The following is a 20,906-nucleotide window of genomic DNA, read 5'->3' as shown; positions in this document are numbered from 1 at the left end:
CAGAGTCTGTAAAGTCATACTGTCCGAGTCCCTTACCTTTGTTTTTATGAGTAAATCAGCTGTGTGTTACTTCACTTTAAATCTGCTGTATACCATACCCGGTAGAGATCTGGATTTGCGACACTTCCCGACACCGATGAAACTTTTACGGCAGTCTTTGGTCACACGTGTTGTCATTGCATGGAAGTTCCTCGGAGTAAATAGCAGCAGCTAGCCGATCCAAGTTGTGAGTAATTTGCTTTAACTGTGTGTAGATAGAGTTGCAGACTTTTTAAGGTTTGTATTTTGAAGGGAATACATAACGTATTGGATTATGTTAGAAAATACGGCTGAATTTTGTAGTTTGAATGACTGAATTGAGCTAGCATGTTAGCTAGAAGTTGTGTAGTGCTGCTGAGTCCACGGTGTTAGCACGTTGGATGCAATGAATTCACTCCGCAGTGTTTAGCTGTTTAGTAACGTCAATAACTCTAGCCGTGAATACAAGTGTTTTTTGTTGTAATGGTTTTGTTCTGACTTATTTTATCTTTTGTTTGTGATTCTCACAGGATTTGAAGAAAAATGTCTTTCAGAGGAGGAGGTGGACGAGGTGGTGGAAGAGGTGGAGGATTTAACCGAGGTGGTGGCGGAGGATATGGAGGAGGTGGAGGATATGGAGGAGGCGGAGGATACGGAGGTGGCAGAGGAGGAGGAGGCAGAGGTGGTGGAGGATTTGGACGGGGTGGTGGCAGAGGTGGTTTTAATAGACAAGACTACGGTCCTCCAGAATATGTTGTCGGTAAGATCATCGCATCACAAACCAGCAATGTTGAAAAGATGTTACAGAAGCTGATTTGATCACCCTACATAAGGTTAAGGCTCGAGTAATAAAGTGACAGCTTTACTAAGTTGTTTTATATGATGGGGCAGAGTGGGGCATTAATGCAATCCGTAGGGAGAGCAGCTTTTAAGTAGCTTTCATGTTTGGTGTTTGTGTTTTTTCTAATGCGTCACAAATTCAACTGGGATCTCCTTTTATGCTAACTGTGGTTCATTGTGTTTCCACTCTGCAGCGCTGGGAGAGTTTGTGCATCCATGTGAAGATGACATAGTGTGTAAGTGCACAACAGAGGAAAACAAGGTTCCCTACTTCAACGCCCCAGTGTATTTGGAAAACAAGGAGCAGATCGGGAAGGTGGATGAGATTTTCGGCCAGCTCCGGGACTTTGTATCCTTTCAGTCGCTGGACCTCTGAAACAACCTGTGGTGGAAAAATAAATAAAGCTCAACTGCTGCGAATTAAATATCAGTGTCACTGCTCAAGCTCCTGTTCATTCCTTAACTTATCCTTGCAGTATTTTTCAGTCAAACTTTCTGACAACATGAAGGCGTCTTCATTTAAGAAACTACAGAAGGTATTATTTGATGTCATTTAACATTTTAAAGTTGTACTTTTGCATACTTATAAGCTTTTCAGTGCCTCTGCGTACTACACTGTATGTAATTTGCACCGTCTCCCTTTTAGTTTTATATAGATCCAATGAAACTCCTCCCGCTGCAGAGATTCCTCCCCAGGCCGCCAGGAGAGAAGGGTCCGCCAAGAGGAGGGCGAGGTGGAGGAAGAGGTGGTGGTCGTGGAGGTGAGGCATCCCAACTTTCTCTCATTTTAATGAATTTTGTCTCCTATTGTTGATGAATGTGTAGTGTTTTTCCACTTTGGCACTAAGTTTATCCGTCAGTCTTTGTTTCTGTGGATTTAAAGGGGAAATTAAGACTTAGTGGTTATTTTCTGCCTATGTAGAGCACAGTTTGTAAGAGTGGTTTGACGAATTCTGCTTTGTTTTTGTTTCAGGTGGCTTTCGAGGTGGCAGGGGCGGAGGGGGCCGCGGTGGCGGATTTGGAGGCGGCCGCGGTGGAGGTGGCCGTGGAGGAGGATTTGGAGGTGGACGCGGTGGAGGAGGCTTCAGGGGAAGAGGTGGCAGCGGTGGAGGACGGGGATTCAGAGGTTAGCCCATTTTCCGTGTTATATAAAAAAATGTTGTTGTGTTTCTCGTGTGAAGGTCATTTATAAATTTTTGTTGTCGTTTACTTGTAGGTGGGAGATAATCTGACAGCGATGGTCTGGTGTGATGGCCTCATCCTAGTCTTCTGCTATTTACGCAAAAAGGCTGCATCGTATGCCAGCGCCTGGCATGATGGACTCAGAATATGGACATTGCCTTTATTTGTAGAACTTGAGTGGATTTTCTCTTTTTGTTTTGTTTTTCTACCAATTTTGAATACGTGACGGATCTTCAGGATTTTTATTTAAAAGGTTCATATGGATGCTTGTGTTTAACATAGCGAGGACCTTTTCAGACTGTTTGGGAGGATTACTGGTTCTCTTTGTGAACAGACATGTCATTATCCTGTGCTGATTGTGTTAAAATGTTGACCGTGTTTGTACTTTAAGATTTCAAGAGAAACATTCACAAACTTCAATGTATTAATTTTCTCAGATATGGGAAATCAGACTTTATATGCTGTTGGTTGAAAAGCATTTTAATACCCATAATTTGTAAAATCTTAAGCAGAATATTGTCACATTTTTGTTAAAGGCCTTGATTAAAAGGTGCTTTGTAACTGTGTCTTTTTGTTTTTAATGTACAAGTCTTCGTAGAAACAAACATTTTATACAAGTGTCCAAATGTAGCTAGAGAATATTCTTAAGTCCCTCTCCACTCAAACATGTATTTTGCTTATTGTTACTTCACTTTGAGGTTTGAACTTGATGGTGCAGAATACTGTATGTATGAGACTGGAAGGTTTCACACTCATCTACTCAAGGGGTAAAGTTTCACCTTAAATCTCAGTTTAAGCCGTGGACGTAAGAGCATGATTTTGTGACATAAAGTTTGGAAGCCAATCATGGTCCCCCATGCAAAGGTGTGACGTGGAAACTTGAAAGTTACAGTGCACATACGTACTGATGGACTTTTCAGTGAAGTAAGACATCTTGTCTCCAGAGGTTAGACTGTTGAGTTGTGGTCAGTCATGGTTTCTGGAAATTTCAATGATGGAGATGGAATAGATATATTTTTATATAATGATTGATCTTCTTTGTGAAACACAACAATACAATATTGTTCATTAAATATTCATTAATTATTGTAATGTCTGCATTATGATATAAATATGCTAATTTGACTTTATACAGATCATTACCATCACCATCCCACATTCAGTATATTCAGAAATAAAGACCAAAAACATTTTGTTGTGTTTGAGTTCCACTTAGCTTTTTTCGGAGCTCTCAAACGCATCTCACGGTCCTCATCAGTGGACGCAGTTGGCTCAGGTGTTGTTCATTTTGGCAAACTATGTACTTTCACTTTAAATAATTTGAACACATTTGCCCCTCGCATGAAAATGAATTAAGATTTTGTTTTCCTCCGCTGGGCATGCGCGTACCCTGCGCGTTCTCCCTTCTGATTGGTCCGGCCGTTAACTCCTTTACGGCCGCGCACCGCCCCGTCGTCTCGTGCTGAAGGAACGAACATGGAGACAGCTGGAAAAGTAAGAACATTTCCCCGCAAAATGCACAAGAAATATTTTGAATGCATTCTCTCCTTGTGTATGTGTCGTAAGGGTGGCATCATTTTCACTTGTAGCATAAAAAAGCACGGTGGTCTCAACTAACACGCACGCATTCAAGTGCGTTGAATGAACACGTACAAATAATCACTGTTCCACTACTTAATAGGGATCTTTGGTCAGTCGCGACTGGTATTTGCAAGTTGCTGCAATGCGTGACCCGACAGATGTATTTAATTCTGATAAGCTCTTTTAGCATGCTAGATGTGAGCGTTACTCAAACTGTGACCAACTCTAACTCTCGGTTGGTTTTGCTTAGACACAGTTCAAAGGTCAACTACACTGTGCAACTTGCTCGACCTGTCACCAGGACTACATGAAGCAAGCTTCAGTCAACCCATGGCTGCAGTAAAAAAACAAAACGTATTGTACTTTGCCTTCAGGTGATCAAGTGCAAGGCAGCTGTTGCCTGGGAAGCTGGGAAGCCTCTCTCCATTGAAGAGGTGGAGGTAGCCCCACCTAAGGCCCATGAAGTTCGCATCAAGGTAAACCAAACCATTTCATGCCAAAAAAAAAAAAAGCCTGACATGAACGCAACTGATACAAGTCCTGCCTAAAACATTTAGAAGAGCAGCTCGGTGAGGAGGCTCTTTTTAGATCCTGTTTAGCTTTTGAATGTTTCATCAGCACGAGAAGCAGAAAAATGACTCTACAATCTCCCCTGGAAGAATCACACATAGCCCAAAGTTTTAAGCTTTGAAAATAGACTTTGATGTTCCATAAGTGAGGAATGCTGTAGTTAGACAATAGGTAATTAAAATAATGTTAATATCAGGCCTAACATCTTTTATATTTCACTCTTGCATCCAGCAGCTGTGTCTGACATTAACTTTAAATGACACTGTGCCTCTCAGATCTTTGCCACAGGGGTGTGTCATACAGATGCCTACACTCTGAGTGGAAGTGACCCTGAGGGACTTTTCCCTGTCATCTTGGGTCATGAGGGTGCTGGAACAGTTGAGAGCGTTGGTGAGGGTGTCACCAAATTCAAGCCAGGTATGGAGCTGCCAGACAAGATGTTGTGGAAAATTATATCTTCTAAGATTTCTAATTTAGTTACACTTCTTTTTCACCAAGGTGATACTGTCGTCCCGTTGTATGTGCCCCAGTGCGGTGAATGCAAATTCTGCAAGAATCCTAAGACCAACCTTTGCCAGAAAATTAGGTAATGCTGTCAGACTTTCAGTCAGCTAAAGCTAAAGACAGTCTTTCTTTAGCGATGAAACAGACTAAAAAATGTATTTCTTTGTGGCAGAACTTGCACCCTCAATAGTTGAACTCACAGCCTCAGGTGCACCACCCCAGGGCAACCAAATCCAAGATCAGTCGTCATCAGTTTGAGCTTGTGTCTGCCCTGCTCTGAAGTACACAGCTATTGAGTTTCATCATACATACATGAAAAGAAATCATCTTTTCTCTGTGCTTCCACCCTGCAGAGTAACCCAGGGCCAGGGCCTGCTCCCTGACAAGACCTCACGCTTCACTTGCAAGGGAAAGCAAGTGTTTCACTTCATGGGGACCAGCACCTTCTCGGAGTACACTGTAGTGGCTGACATCTCGCTGGCCAAGGTGAACGAGAAAGCTCCACTGGATAAAGTGTGCCTCCTTGGATGCGGCATTTCTACAGGTTACGGTGCTGCTCTTAACACTGCCAAGGTGGGTATCACAGGCTGTAGGCCACGCTACACTATGAGACCACGTCCTTACAAAAAGAAGCATTTGTACATGAGTTTATTTCTGAAGTGAGGTAACCGCCGTTGGAAAATTGTGACACATTTTATTATTTAAAGCTCGTCATGCAGAACAAGTTTGCCCAAAGGACACAACGAAAAGGAGATGAACATTTTGTCATTGTTTGCAGGTTTCACTCTGAAATGGGTCACCCTTATTAATCATGCAGATTTGATGCGAAAAATGAATTGTTGCCAAGGGGGTCTGTTTCATTTTTTGACATGTTCACAATGAATTAGGAAATTAAAAAACATTTATTAGTGTCTTTACAGAAAGCATGTCATGATGTATGTTTAAGTGTTCTCACCTTTTTTGATCCATGAGAAATTGCGATATGTAATATAAAATGCTCTGATATTTGTATAATTCAATGTGACTAGCGTAGACAACTTAAAAGTTCATACATAGATTTGCGATATATCAAAAATATTCAGTAATCCTTGAATTCTCACATTGCTATTCTTCCCCTTGCACACTCAGGTTGAGCTTGGTTCCACATGTGCTGTATTTGGCCTTGGAGCTGTTGGCCTGGCTGTTATTATGGGATGCAAGGTTGCTGGGGCAACTAGGATCATTGGTGTGGACATCAACCCTGCAAAGTTTGAGAAAGCTAAGGAGTTTGGAGCCACTGAGTTTGTGAACCCCAAGGACCACAGCAAGCCCATCCAGGAGGTTCTGGTGGAGATGACTGACGGGGGTGTGGACTATTCTTTTGAGTGCATCGGAAATGTGCAAATCATGGTGAGACTTACTTTGTGTTCAAATTGTATTGTATTGTGTGTGTCTGTATATATAAAAAACCTGCAGGACATCATATTGAAATAGCAGTAAGCAACATCTAAAACACTGTCATAAATTAACTGTTAATTTATCATAGCGGTTGGTTAGTAGAGCCAGTGCAGATATACATAGTGTTAAATGTACTCAACAGGTAGCACGAGCAGCATTTAAAACAGTTTTCATAAGTTGGCAATTCATAGAAACCAGGAAAATTACCATTTGATTATTTCAGAGAGCTGCTTTGGAGGCATGCCATAAAGGATGGGGTGAAAGTGTCATCATCGGTGTAGCCGGAGCTGGACAGGAGATTTCGACCAGACCATTCCAGCTGGTGACAGGCCGAGTGTGGAGGGGCTCAGCCTTTGGAGGTGACTGACTGTGTTAGAGAATTACTTGTTATAAAAAGGCATAATGTGGTCTGGCAGCAGTTCCAACTTTCTGTGAGTTCAAGACCTTTTTCATATTTTAATTATGGGTAATTAGGCTTTTTTAAAATCCACTTATTAGGTAAAAGTTTATGACTTGGAGCCAAAATACCGTAGTTTATCATCTCCTCGTCATTTCTGGTCTTTTTAGTTGTTCGACCAAGTAAAGCTTGAGCAGCTTATCTTTTTTTTTTTTTGGTTGGGGAATAAGTACCCTTGCCCAAGGCTTCGTTGGTGAAATATTAGTGCTATTCAGTTAAGTTTTGGTTAAACTTAACTTTTTTGATATTCACCCCCAGGGTGGAAGAGTGTGGAGAGCGTTCCTAAACTGGTGGAAGACTACATGAATAAGAAGCTAAAGGTGGATGAGTTTGTGACTCACACCCTGCCCTTTGAGAAGATCAATGAGGGATTTGACCTCATGCATGCTGGAAAGAGGTGAGAAGAACAGTTCATTTTTGCAGTCGGTGGATAGAAATGTGTTTTCTTAGTTTGTAAAGCCCTTTCACTTTTTTTGTTTTCTGCTGTTGGTAATTGAGTGTTTGTGTTGACTCAAGTTTTTATATCCTACCTAATTATTTTGTTTTTTCTCATTGCAGTATCCGCACAGTGCTGACCTTCTGAAGTGCCTAAAACATTGACATCCTTCACATCCGGCCTTTAAACAATCTCCTTCCATAGTTGCAGCACTTAATGTATTTCTCTGCACTTGTTTTGATTATATAATTTTCAGTATTAGAACATACGTTTTAACAGCAGAATACCTGTTTGAAACAAAAACAATGTCATTAAACAATTCTTCAAATGCATTTATTCACTGATTTTCCTTTTTTTGCTCATCACATGTATACATAAAGGTGTTTGGCTGCTGCTCCTATTAAGAACAGTCAATTATACAGTATCACGTTCACGTACTTAAAACTCATGTGACACAATTTACCCAGAAAACCCTTGCCAGACATTGACTTATTGTAATAGACTGGGAGAGCATACTACAGCCTGAAAAGATCACAGGCTTCATCCTGAGTAGAAGGTAATTGAAACCACACAGTCTGAAGTAGTTGCTGGTCATGTGTTAACTTCATGGCTGTTTATCACCCAGAGGAATATGGTTTATCAGTGCACGTTTCTGCTGAGCCTGCTCATTGTAGAATATATGTGTAATATTTATTGGTACAATATACTAAGCCCATAACATACTTCAACAGGGATGGTAACAGACTGAGAATGACCCATGGGTTTACTGTATGTTTTCACCATATTACCCTGAAGTGCAGTACAGTAATCATCAAGTTCCCATTTGTAAATATTTCTTAATGCTGCCTGCACTCCTCACTAGTCTCCTGCATACAGATGACATAGTATATGTGCAATCCAAGACAAGCAGTTACACAAAATATTAATGTAGTTTGACCCGATATACTGCCACAGGTTGTATGGCATGTGGTGGACTTTTTAATCTTTATCGTCTCATTTTTGTGCTTATTAGGTTTTACAATTTAAAAAAAGTGACATGGCTGTTTGAGGGGATGTCCTTGTTTCATGTTTCCTGTGATGACCTTTTAGACTGATTTTGATTAATATATATATTATATGTATATATATATATATAAGCCTGATCCCCTGGCATTGCTGGAATCACCATGGCTCGCTGGGTCAACCTGCCATCCAGACAACATGTTATGCATTGACTTTTATGTTGACAGTAACACATTGACAACGCCATTAGCAATATAGTTAAAAAAACTTGGATGATTAAGTTAGACTGCAAAAAGTCCATATTTCTCACCCCTGTCTGACCACCTCATCCTTACAAATTCACTCAATTTTATTGTTCTGTATACATAGCATTTTTATCTCTTGCCTTATATGATGTAGAAATTTTGAGAATCAACCGATGATGCATATTCTCAGTAATTACAAGAAGATGACATTGTTCCCAAACCCTGGATCAACATGTTCTTTTTGTCCATCTTCTTGCGCATGCGTTATGTAGAGTACCAGATGGCCCAATCAGCTATTTTAACACACGCCAAAATACTGAATGTGACTTCCAGAAGATGGCGACCGCTCTGGTGGTGAGTGAGCTGCAACGCACGGGTAGCTAAGTCACTCAGCTTGGGCTTCAACTCAACAAGCTACGCTTTTATCCCGGGTTAATTCACCAATGATAAAAGACAACGACGGTTTTGAGCCTCTAATTCGTTAAACTTCCTGCTTGACATAGCTGATAACTCGCTAGCCAAACAACATAAACGTTAAGTTACGTTAGCAGCACTCTTGACGTTTATTTACGTTAACACTGACGTTAGTCGCTTTTAGTTAAGTTTATCCCAAACGTTAACGTGCGTAAGTGCGTTTGTATTAATCAGAGTGACTGCTGCGGAAATGTAGTCAACGGGAGGGAGTGACACCCGGTTGAAACGCAGTGTTGACCGAGTGGACACTCAGTCGGTACCCCGAGACGAACTCTGACGCTCGGACGAATGAGGGGACGCACGCGTCGTTAACGTTACCGTGTCAACCGTGTGATGTGCTTCCACCTACACGTACAGACAGCTAGCATTAGCTAAAAGTTAGTACTGAGAATAAGATTTAACTTTTTGCTAAATTAGAGTCATAGAGGTTGGTTGCTCATAACGCAATCTAAAACGCTACCGTTGTGGAGACGTCACTTCAAGTCACGTCCAGGATCAATTATACAAAAAAGAAATGCAACAAGTAAAACAACAGACAGTCTGTAAACAATAAAAATAAATGTGTCCTGGATCAACAATGACAATACTTTTATATGACAATAAAACTAAAGACAAGTTAGCTAATTAGCATAACAATGCCAGTAGGTGTCATCCCAGATGGCACACGAGAAACATAATGTAGTTTCTTTTGTACTTTTACTTTTTTTTATTTGCTGTTTCCTAGGTGTCAACTTCAGTTCCTGCAAATCCTGAAAAGGAAAAATGCGAAACAACCATTCAAAAGGTTGTGAGTCCTGAAGCATACATCAAGCATCCATTACAAAACAAGTAAGACAGCTCTATTCCCCTCTATTCCTTTTCTCTCCCAATAGAGTCAACAAGTTATAATTGCATTGCAGCGCATCAATACAGTTTAGAATGTAAAAGGATGGAGACATTGAAGAATTTATTTCGGCTTTATCTCTAATTCATTAAGATACTTAAAAGTGGCTAAGATTTGAGCAGGTATATCCGGTATTGGGTTATAGTTTTTTTTTTTTTTAATTTGTGCATCTCTTCCAGCGAAACAAGTTGTAAATGAGCAGCATGACAAATGAGGAACAGCATACAGTTTGTCTATAGTAACTGTTCTTTGATTTTCAGGTGGGCTCTTTGGTTTTTCAAGAATGACAAAAGCAAAACATGGCAAGCCAACCTTCGTCTCATCTCCAAATTTGACACCGTGGAAGACTTCTGGGCGTAAGTAAATTATTGCTATATGCATGACTGCATTAAAAGCTGTAGGAAAAATAATCTGAACTATTCATCATAAAATTAAAAAGAAATTGAATTAATTCAAATTTAGTTTGTGCTTTGTTGGGCTTTAACATCTGTGGCAGTTTACATACTGTGAAACAGGATACATTTGATCAATGGTCTCTGTGCTGTTATCACCAACACAAGGCTGTCAGTTGTTGGTGATGCGTGAAGTTACAATTCATATTGCGCCATGTTTTCAGCCAGGCTGCTAAAAGGATTTCTGTTGTATGTTGTCGAACAAAAAATATCTCCCTTCCTTCCCAGATTATACAATCACATTCAGCTATCAAGTAACTTGATGTCTGGCTGTGACTACTCGCTGTTTAAGGTAAGAGTTCTGTAATCACTGTCTTTCGACATTGTACAATAAACCCACTTAAAAAATGTGAATTGTCTTACCTTCTGCTCATGTGAATTCAGGGAGACTGGGCAGAGATACAGTGTCAGTTTGTGCTCAGGGCTGTAGTTGAGGTGCACTTCAGAACCAAAACAATAAAAACAAATTTTGTTCAGTTGCGTTGTAATTCTGGACCATTTAGATCAGACACTATCTTTTACAAAGGAACCAAGAGTATTAAACATGAAGTCACATGGCCTGGTGTAATAAGGGAATTCATTCATTTTAGTTTTGCTGACTTGACCCTCCATCATCAGTGATGCATGTACCTGTTGGGTGGAGGGAATCAAAACACAGTTTAATCCAGTTACTAGCAGCAAGCCAGGCTGCACTTTGCTGCACTTCACTTTATCTTCTTTGGTGGCCACAAAGAGTTTATGAAAAAAAGAGTTGGTTATGAGCATTAGTCAAGACTGAAACTGGATCTCATCTGTCTTTGTAAATGTTGGAAAGTTAGGAACAGAGAATGGAAAGCTGGCATTTCGTACTGTAATATGGTTGGGAGAAATGATTGCTGTTAGATGAGGGTGGTTGCTACTGAGGATTTACTCCATTGAGAAATTGTCACAGTACAGTGTAGGAAAATCCTTGCATTTACATGCTGACATGGTAAACCAAATGGATATCTAACTAGATAAGGGATGTTTCTTGATAGCTGCCATGATGAGCAGATGAATCGTGTTTAGTTCAGCTTTTGAATTCATACAAGTGTCATGTCCAGGCTGTTCTGTTGCATTCTTGAAGAACTGAACAAAAACACGCCTATTGTAGTGAGGCGCTGGCTCGCAGGTAGACAACAAAGAAAGGCGGAGAGAGCTGCACACTCATAACTCGATGTAGTCTTTTGATTTTTGATTTTTTTCATTTTCAACAATCATCATTTGGTTCACATTGCCTTCTTCAGGGTCTGTGTCATTCTGACGACACTATTGTCATCACAAACTGGCCAAAGTTACCCCGGAAGTATCAGTGTGGTTGTTTGGCCCACAGCTGAGTTTTATTGGCAGCCTTACTCATAAATGTACCACAAAGTGTTTAAACCCTACCGAACAAGTTAGGTGGGAACATATCCTGAGAGTACAGGCACCCTTATTCACAATGCCCAAATTAACAGAGCACTATGCTGTTGCTGCTTCCTGTGATTTTAGCATGTAGCACACATCAGCAATTGATGGTTGCACCTCCTCAACAGACTTTTTTTTCTCCCTACATGTAAACTTTGTAGCACAAATCTCATGCCTTTAGAGAATCCAGTTGACAAACCTTAAAAGTACTACCTTCCTTAAAAGCATATTTAACGTTTTATTCTTTTTTTTAATGACATTTTAAGAATTTAACTGCTTTCAGTACTACATAATTAGTGGTGATGCTAGGTGCGCTGTTGGCTCCTATCTGGACCTAAAGGAAAACTGACAAATTAAAATCTTCGTTCATTATAAATATGTTGGAATAGTTGTGAGCTTTGACCTTTTATTTGGATACAGGATGGGATTGAGCCCATGTGGGAGGATGAACGTAATCGACGAGGTGGCCGCTGGCTGATAACTCTGTCCAAGCAGCAGCGTAGAGCAGACCTGGATCGGTTCTGGTTGGAGACGGTATGTTCAGTCCTGTCACTTTAACTATACCATTATTATTCTTATCTGTAGGTCTTTTTCACGGAGGACATTTTGTCACTGCACAGCAGGAAAAGCACAGGTGTAAATGATTTAATAGTGGCTGAATTCTATTTAGCTGCTTTGGGTTCAGGGTCCTGGTATTGTGCATGCTGGCTCACTGTAATGACTTACTGGGACACTTAAATAGAAAAGAGCCATCATTAATGTTATTAGTAACCCCTGTGCTTTTCCTACTCTGACAAGTCAAAATGTATGCTTTGAAAAGGGCCCATCAGCTCATAACTGCCATTGAAATGGAACTGCTCCCCAATAACAAGGCATTTGGAAATAATGTCTGTTTTTCCTGCAGCTCTTGTGTCTTGTGGGTGAAGCTTTTGATGACCACAGCGACGATGTGTGTGGAGCTGTCATTAACGTCCGAGCCAAAGGAGATAAAATAGCAATATGGACCACAGACTACGAAAACAAAGAGGCCATCACACACATAGGGTGACAAAGATGCCACAATTTTTGATGACAAATCTTAGATTTTACCTCCGATAGTTGAGATAATACTTTTTTTTGACTCACTAGTACAGTGGTAGATATCCATTTAGTCTAATAGCTGGACAGAAAATCCCAGTAACATGTTTCAGTTTTTCAGACAAGCAAAGTATATTAAAGATATCTAATTAGCTACAGCAGGATACAGTAATAGAGATAACATTGGCGAATATTCTGTATGTTATAGACCGGTGTTTATATTGACTTTCATGTGTTATTTATTGCTACATATGAAGGTTAGAAATGTTTGGCTGTATGTATTTGCTAATATGCACGTTTGTTCTTTTCACCTTTCTAGGAGAGTGTATAAAGAGAGATTAGGTGTTCCGCCAAAAGTGATCATCGGATACCAGTCGCATGCAGACACGGCCACAAAGAGCGGCTCCACAACCAAGAACAAGTTTGTTGCCTGAAGACCCTTAACCAGAATCATCAGCCATGTTTTCTTCTGTTGCCAGCGTAGATTTTCTGTAATTTTTCCTTGAATGTCACTGACATGTTGATCCACTAACAAACATTTGAAGTGGAGATAAAGATTCCTTTTTTGTTTGCCTGTACGTTGCCACTTTACTAAAGCTTTTGTTAAAGTTAAAATGTAGCACTATTGTTTGAGAACCTCATTGTTTTTGTGGTGGTGGGCTGAAGATGAGTAAAATATTTTTGATGCCCTGATTTCATTTTCAAATGCAGCTGCATATTTGTGGAGAATTTATTTAATTTATCCAGCCCTTAGTGTATATCAATAATTGTTTTTCTTAAAGTACTTAACATTAAAGGCAAAAAACAAGGTAATATTTCTACTTTGGTATAAACTGTAGCTTTTTGTTAGTGCTGCACATGCCACTCGGTCAGTTTACACTATAAATGTAAGGGTTTATTGCACATTTAGTACATGGTGGAATTTTTAACCGTACATTGTGATTTAACCCACATCTTCTGAAAGTGAGCAGAACTAACAAGTCGATAGAAACTTTTATATTCGGAGTCAGATAATGTTTTGACATCTTTGTGCAGTTTTTGTTTCTCAGTTTGATAAATTATTTAAAAGTCACTTTGTTGCCAATGTTGCAAAGTAGGAGGTCTTAGTTTGCACTGTTTAGTTTCTTGTGAGGCAGCTTGTGCAATACATGAGTTAAAAGCGAGATGTTCACCATTTTGAAGAGCAGAAAAAATATATTTAAAGATACTTATGGTGCTTCGTGATGAGTGCAAATCTTTTGAAGTTGACTTTTTTTGCCACTCAAGAGTAAACCACAAATTTCCCACCAAAATGGACCAGGAACAGTTAGTGGTACCTCAGATTTATCAATTGAGCAAATGCAGAATATAAATGCTAACCATTCATACCTGAGCTGTTGGTATACTTTTTCTCTTGTATATAAATCTATATGGTTTGTGTTTCAGAGCACAGAAAGATGTCAGCGATGAAAACAGCATTTAGTGTCCCAGTATGTCTTTAATGAGGATGATATTTTCCAAATAGACGTCGTTGGGTATCTTTTTTTTAAGCACAAGCCATATTACAGGGTACAGTGTTCAGTTAAAAAGTTTACTTGTTCGTTTGTCACACGTTTTGTTGATCCACTGCCTTGATGTTTTACATAGTATGATTATTTCCATTCCAGATTTTGTTTTGTGTGTGGCATAAGCAAAAATTGCATTGTTTTGAAGAATTGAACTGTGCCTTGAATGTAACACCCTGCCCCATGTTTCTGAGCAGTAAACGTACAAAGGAGTGATGTAAATAAACATGCACAGTGAAGTGTGTTCTTTTAAAACAAGGTTTTAACTATGAACCGATTCTTTTGATTGCCAAATCATGAAGGCATGCCATGAGTTTTTAATAATACAATAATCCAAGAATACAATTTTGGGAACCTAATTTGGAAAAGTATTTATTTTAGGTAATCTACAGCTGATATAAATATAGTAAGATGCTGGATATTTCAGTGATTGGCATAGCATTTACTACAAGCAGAAGATAATTACTGAATACATGAGACACACCAGTTATACGACTTATCTTTACATTGCAGCTTTATGAAAACTGTATGCCAATACTGGGCTGTCTCAGTCTGACTATTTAAGGTATATAAAGGGATTTCTGTTGGCACCGTAGCTACAGTAATTTATGTCCCTGGTGGTCTTCACCTTTATTAGGCTATACGAATTGCAGTTGGACTTAAAGGGGCTTTAAGTAATCTACGACATCAATTGACTCCTGCTTGAGAGCAATAGTAACACGGCCCCTCCCGTTCCCCCTCTCAGCTTCCGTTTAATTGACACAATCAATCAAGGCACATTTTCACACTAAATACAACTAAGAGGAAATTAGAAGAGCGATCCACAGAAATGTCTCTAGAGGTTGTTAGGTTAAGGGTTTACCTCAAAAACAACCAGCAGCCTTTGTTGAAGGCTTTGCAGCCTTTTCAGTTGTGTCGCTGTTGGTAATTCAAACCACCGTTGAACAGCTGAAGGTAATCGAACACTGAATCTTGTAATGCTTTTTGTCACTCAAGATGGCTGACGTGGTCTAATAAGCTCCCTGCCACAATGGCACAAGCACTTCTGTGTTTCAAGCATAAAAGTAAACAAATAGAGATGCAAAATGTCTGACCAAAACCTCAGCTAAAAGGTTGACTGAGGTGTTAGTGTCCTTGGTTCAACACGGCCGGCTTGGCTTTACCATCAAAGCAACTCCACTGATGTCATATTTGTTTTGACTCAATTTGATATTGAGAGTTTTAGAGTGTCCATGATTGTGTCAAGAGGTTTGAAGGTGTACTATAGACATACTCCTTTACATTTGTTATGTGATTCAACCGCACTCAGGTCCATGACGGTCGGATTCAGACAGCGTTGTGGTGGCAAGCAGAGACAACTTTGCTAAGACGTCATGGCAACAAGCTCAGACTCTTAAAGTTTTTATTTCTTTTGATTTATTTGACATTTGTCAGTAATACACTTGATACAAATACATTTTTATGTGCACATAACAGCTCCTGTTTTCTTCGCCTCTGTGTTTCTATACGGGTAAAGATGAATTGGTACTGGGTATTTCATTAACAAATGGCCAACCGTAAAAACAATCCAGCATAGTGTGGGTATTTGAAGAGTAGTAAACCTTGCCTGGTGGATTTATATTTGCTGGTATTTTTATTCTCCTCTTTTCAGCTGTAACACAAAGTAAATTAACTTACTACAGGTACAGTAAATCCTTCAGGCCTCAGATGTTTTCAGATGTCCTCCTGGTACAGGTCAGTGAGATTATTTGTCCATTTATTGTAAGTGTGGGTGTGTGTGTTACGTAAAGCAATTATGTGTCGGATTTATACATCCCTCTAGATGAGTACAAAGTGTGATAAAATATGTTAATGTAATTAACTGCCTCAAAATGTAATAACATCTTCTGATGGATAATTCAATTATTTTCCTCCATGATAATATAGCTCATACAGTACAAGCATACATTTCAGTTATTGCTTCAAGGAGATGTAAAAACAGATGCAAATTTTATAACATTCTGACTAATTATTCCATTATCTTGTGGTTCTTATTTCATCATTCTCGAACTAGCCTATCTTTTCTTTGCTTCTGCCTGCCATTTCAAAGTCTTAAACAAGACGATGATGCAGCCTGATCACAATCATCTATTGGCAGTGCCAGTAAGTATTGATTTATGGAAAACCTACTTTCCTTTCTCTCTCTGATTAGCACCTTTTAGTTGTAACTGCTGACATCTGAGGTGGGTGGATTTGATTACGCTGATGCCTTGACGGGTGGAAGTGCTAATTGGAGCTGATACCTGTAATTGACAGAGGTGACACGTGTTCCTTCTCTTAAGGTTGCAAAAGGTAAGCAGCATTATTCAGATCCTTCCCTTGAGTAAAAACATGTCACATATGATATTATGTTTATTAAAAATAAAAACTCCCACTCAGATTGTTAAATTGTGAATCCAAGATCCAAGTGGGTATAAGTAGAAAGTCATACAAAATTGTAATAATTAGGTCCCAGTACCTCAAACTTCGGGTTTAAGCAGAGGGCTGAGTAAATGAATTTGTCACTTTCCACTTAGCTTTTAGCTAATGCTGCTATTAAGTTTGACTTACAGTGAGTAGCCTTGGGTTCACTGCTCATCTAATCAAAGGACACTCTAATAAGATGTCTGTTTATGAGCATGTTAGCTGGTGCAGGGATCAAAGCCGGCACCCACAAGCACATCTTAGGATATACTGTATAATGTTGAAATGTTTTTTTCCCACATGTGCATGTTAAGTGAATTAAATAGGATGCATACGGTACATTACATTAGCTTGAATGCAGCAATGTCTGGCTTTAATCAGGCCAAGCCATGCCGAGTCTTGAACATGTGTTTCCATTGCGACCACCAACTGCGTCCAACCCATAATGGATCATTTTTGCTGATTTTCAGCTGATCTGTTTTAAACATTGCAGGGAGGAATAGTACAACACTACACACGTATATACACCCATATGTGATTGATGAACATCTTCCAAAAGCCATGGGCATTTGTAGGCTGCTATAACAGCCTCCACTCTTCTGGTGTCAGGCGTCCCACAAGATTTGGAACCTGATTGCATGAATTTGCTCCCATTCAGCCACAGGAACATTGCTAAAATCGAGAACTGATGTCGGGCGATAAGGCCTGGCTCGCAGTCTGCATTTTGAATTCATCCTAAAGGTATTGGATGGTTGAGGTCAAGGCTCTCTGTGGACCATTCAATAAGATACACTGAAGTATTTGGACAGGGTGTCCGCATCCTTTTGACCATATAATCTATCTCTCACCTTTGTTGCTATGGACAATAATTCATGAGGCAGTCTAGTGTGATTGTGGCAGTGGTGATTTTCTTTTTCTTTTCATAAACTGTCCACAGGGAGGCAGTATAGCTTCACACTTATCTTAATGCATCCAACCTTGCAATCCTCCACAAACATTTTGAGGAAATTGGGATTCCACTGAGTGTGTCGGCTGCACACACGAGGGAAAGAGGATATCTGTAAATAGCAGCTGGGTGTCTTATTTATTTATATACCCACCCAACACCACCACTACCAGCAAAAAAAAAAAAATCCACATTACAATTCCCCCCCTATCGCCTTAGGTAACTGTCAACCTTCTGCTCACTAGCCCCTGTACGGCGCACAAAGGGGGACAGGGAGAGTCAAGCCGTGCACCCTCCACCTGACTGATGTTTTTGTACCACCTCCTATGCACAAGTGCAGGAGTTATAAACCCAGTGATATGACACCGCTCTGGACGAGGCTGCGGCATAAGAGGTTGCAGATAGTTCCATCTGCAGGAGGTGCCGATTCCCTATGTGTTTCATGACAGACATGTCACTTAACTATTCCTCGTTCGCAATACCTCACCAGCGGCTGCCTCTGAGGACTCTAAGCCAGGCTCAGTAGGTAGGCTCTTATCCATGGTGCTGCTGTCCGTGTCCTAGAGTCAATAATAATCTTGTCATCTTTCTGTCTAAACCAGAGGGAGGAATCCACTCATTTTCCAAGTAGTATATAGGGGGCTTCACATCACCCAGACACATACATCTATGCACAAACACACACACAGCTTTCAAATCAAATCATTTTTTCCCTGTTAGAATTTATATCATATATTTTTTGTTTACATAAACATGGATTACTGATATTAATCTGTGTCAAACAATATTTTGATTACGTCTTTATTGGTCAATTATTCAATTCCTCTTATAAACACATTTACATACTGTATTGTACAATAACCAGTCTCTATGGTCCACTGTACCATATTTAATTAATACATCTGGGTTATGACATCTGGTGACCTTTGGCATGTGAGTCTGAAAATCCCAAACAAAATTTAAATTACATGCCAATAAACTGAAAATATGAGCAGAGTTCTGAATCATGCTTTAAAAATATTTAAATAACTAAATAAATATTCAGGATTTTAATTGAGGAACGATTCAGTTTATTAGTGTGCATTCCAAGATGCTGTGAACTGATTCAGGATTTGGAACAGTGAACACACCTAAAATGTGTGATTTGCTTGTTCTTCCCTGTGTTTGTATCCTGTTTTAACCTGCACTGATGTGCTTTGTTCTGTAAACCACTTTGTGACAAACTTGTTTGATAGAAAAGGCTTTGCAAATAAATTTAACTTTTCTCCACTCATTGGAAATGGAAAGGCTGTAGAGCTAAAAGCAGCCAACACTGGGGTGTGTAGCTCATATTTACACTCATAATTGCTTCAAACAGCGCCATGTTCAAGTATGCAGAAGACATTTTACTACCCAAACAAGGCCCATCTTCTGGTACAGCTGTCAGTATTGTTCATGTCTAATGCACCAATATCCCAGTTCATTCAAGTTCTTATCAATGTTGCACTTCATTGTTACTTTTGCCAATAAGGTTATGTCTTGTAATTTATCACAAAATGACTGGATTTCCATGGAATTTGATGGATGGAAGTTTTAACCTAAAGAACAGCTGATTAGATTTTGATGATGATTTTTTAGTTATGGCTTTTGACTATTAGCCAAAACAGAAATCAAACAAAGAATCTGACAATTCTTGATCACAAAAGCCGGATATTTTTTCATCACAAATAAACCTGTGTGTTAAAATAGGGTACAATTTGCTCCGTCACAAATGTATCAGCCTACTCTATGAACAGACTGCAAAATGGCAAACACTAATAATGTCTGTAATCCAGAGACTGGCGGCAGTGCTAGTAAGCTGCCTGTACCCTGCACCAAACAAAATGGACTGTGTATCAGTGCTTGCAAAATGACATTGCTCAATGAAGTGAACAACCACTGTAAGCTAATTTATTTAGCAGTTCACTGAGTTGCAGTGTGAGAGTACAGTATGCTCGTCCTCGATGGCCACCCTCTACTATCGTGATGTAATCTACACACGGACAGCTGCTTCTGCGCCTACACTGCTGTCACTGACTAAAAAACAGCTGCAACTAAGTGCTTCTTTGTCTTTGTGGAGCTTAGACTTGATAATCATAAACATAACTCAGTAATGAAATGAAAACTTGCTGAAACAAGAAACTGATTAATAAATACATCATGACAGGCTGGAAAATAATTGAGAGTTAGAATATAATACAATATTATTGAGCTTATTTCCTCTGTGTGTATCATCACAGGAATGAAATTCTTTATCCAACGTGATTCAAACTAAATGCAGCACTGTTTTGTCTGTCTATGAGGTTTACGATGATTTACCATAACTGCACATATATTTACAATTATGGCTCAATAGTAATAACAATAATTTTTCCTTGGAGAATTGGTTTATTCTTTATGTACCACTGCGAGCCCAGGCATCAATTGCATCAATTTGAAAATGTATTTATCGCGAGAGCTGTCCAAGAAAGCAGCACCATAATCAGGCTGCAGGTAAACATCATGCTACAAAGCTACATGATGAAAGAAAAAAAAAATCACCATCTAGTGAAGTGCAAAGTGAAAAATACTATGTGTCAGCCTTCAAAACGTCAGCAGTCCAAAAGCAGCCCAGGGCCAAGCCTTCATGGATCTTGGCTAAACAATATAAGAATCTTATATAATATAAGAATATATTATTAATATAGGAAGCTTCTTTATTAAGCCTGCATCTAAATCCTCCTTTAATTATTTTAAACATTTTGAAAGAGCCACAAGTCATCTTAAATACTAGATATGTACAGATTTGTTTACTTATATCAGTCAGTTTTGTTCTTAGTTTTGTCGATATGATATGAATTATGGACAGTAATAAAAATGTGATAGCACTGATTTATGTTTGCCCGTTGAAAAAGAGCCACTTGTAATAGGAAGCTTCCCTCCGTACCACAGCCAGTAATTAACAGTAACAAAATCTGATTAGAGCCTCTGAGGGAAGGAAAGAGACTATGTAAAACGGGTAAAAAATAGTTTGAAAACAAACATCCTCAGGTCTTTATTATACAGGAAAAATAAACACAGATTCCATCCATGCTGATTTGTCCTTGAGGAAGACAATGAACTCCTACCTGCTCCTGGCAGCTTTGTGCTCTGACCCATCTAGTGAGACAGCAACGTGTATGTGTGTAATATAGCGAGTAAGTTGCTTTAAAGCACTCATTCCCCTTCATCAGTTTTAGTACACATGTTCAGTTTGGGCAGGAAAAAAAAAGATCCCCTGGCAGTTACTTAGTTAAATGAGCTTTCCCTCCTGTCGGTTCAGCAGTAATCACTGGTGTCACAGCTCCAGAATCCAGTCTATGTTAAATCTATTCCCCAAAGCTTTGGGTATCAT

The 20,906-nt window shown here is 39.4% G+C and overlaps 3 protein-coding genes across 4 annotated transcripts; all 3 read left to right on the top strand.

The window, feature by feature from the left end:
* Positions 1-193: 193 nt before the first annotated feature.
* On the top strand, positions 194-2,571 carry gar1 (GAR1 homolog, ribonucleoprotein). The gene is made up of 7 exons (XM_070913741.1): positions 194-226; positions 549-778; positions 1,053-1,207; positions 1,335-1,394; positions 1,505-1,619; positions 1,832-1,984; positions 2,075-2,571. Exons 2-7 carry the CDS (start codon positions 562-564, stop codon positions 2,083-2,085), a joined length of 711 nt encoding a protein of 236 aa, XP_070769842.1. The 5' UTR covers positions 194-226; positions 549-561; the 3' UTR covers positions 2,086-2,571.
* An 897-nt stretch (positions 2,572-3,468) lies between these two features.
* LOC139291640 (alcohol dehydrogenase class-3) lies at positions 3,469-7,357 on the top strand. The gene is made up of 9 exons (XM_070913740.1): positions 3,469-3,534; positions 3,996-4,097; positions 4,467-4,608; positions 4,690-4,777; positions 5,049-5,268; positions 5,824-6,084; positions 6,356-6,491; positions 6,848-6,986; positions 7,148-7,357. The coding sequence occupies exons 1-9, from the start codon at positions 3,517-3,519 to the stop codon at positions 7,170-7,172; spliced, it is 1,131 nt and encodes a 376-aa protein (XP_070769841.1). The 5' UTR covers positions 3,469-3,516; the 3' UTR covers positions 7,173-7,357.
* Positions 7,358-8,608: 1,251 nt separating this feature from the next.
* eif4ea (eukaryotic translation initiation factor 4ea) lies at positions 8,609-14,365 on the top strand. 2 transcript variants are annotated; one of them, XM_070912931.1, is made up of 7 exons: positions 8,609-8,623; positions 9,471-9,574; positions 9,890-9,985; positions 10,310-10,373; positions 11,927-12,040; positions 12,411-12,550; positions 12,903-14,365. In XM_070912931.1, the coding sequence occupies exons 1-7, from the start codon at positions 8,609-8,611 to the stop codon at positions 13,015-13,017; spliced, it is 648 nt and encodes a 215-aa protein (XP_070769032.1). In that variant the 3' UTR covers positions 13,018-14,365. The 2 variants fall into 2 exon arrangements, with proteins under 2 accessions (XP_070769032.1, XP_070769031.1); XM_070912930.1 differs by having other exon boundaries at positions 8,609-8,626.
* The last annotated feature ends 6,541 nt before the right edge of the window (positions 14,366-20,906 follow it).

The sequence above is a fragment of the Enoplosus armatus genome, chromosome 10 (genome assembly GCF_043641665.1).
Source record: "Enoplosus armatus isolate fEnoArm2 chromosome 10, fEnoArm2.hap1, whole genome shotgun sequence".
NCBI classification, from domain to species: Eukaryota; Metazoa; Chordata; class Actinopteri; order Centrarchiformes; family Enoplosidae; genus Enoplosus; species Enoplosus armatus.
This window is presented reverse-complemented; position numbering and strand designations above follow the sequence as displayed.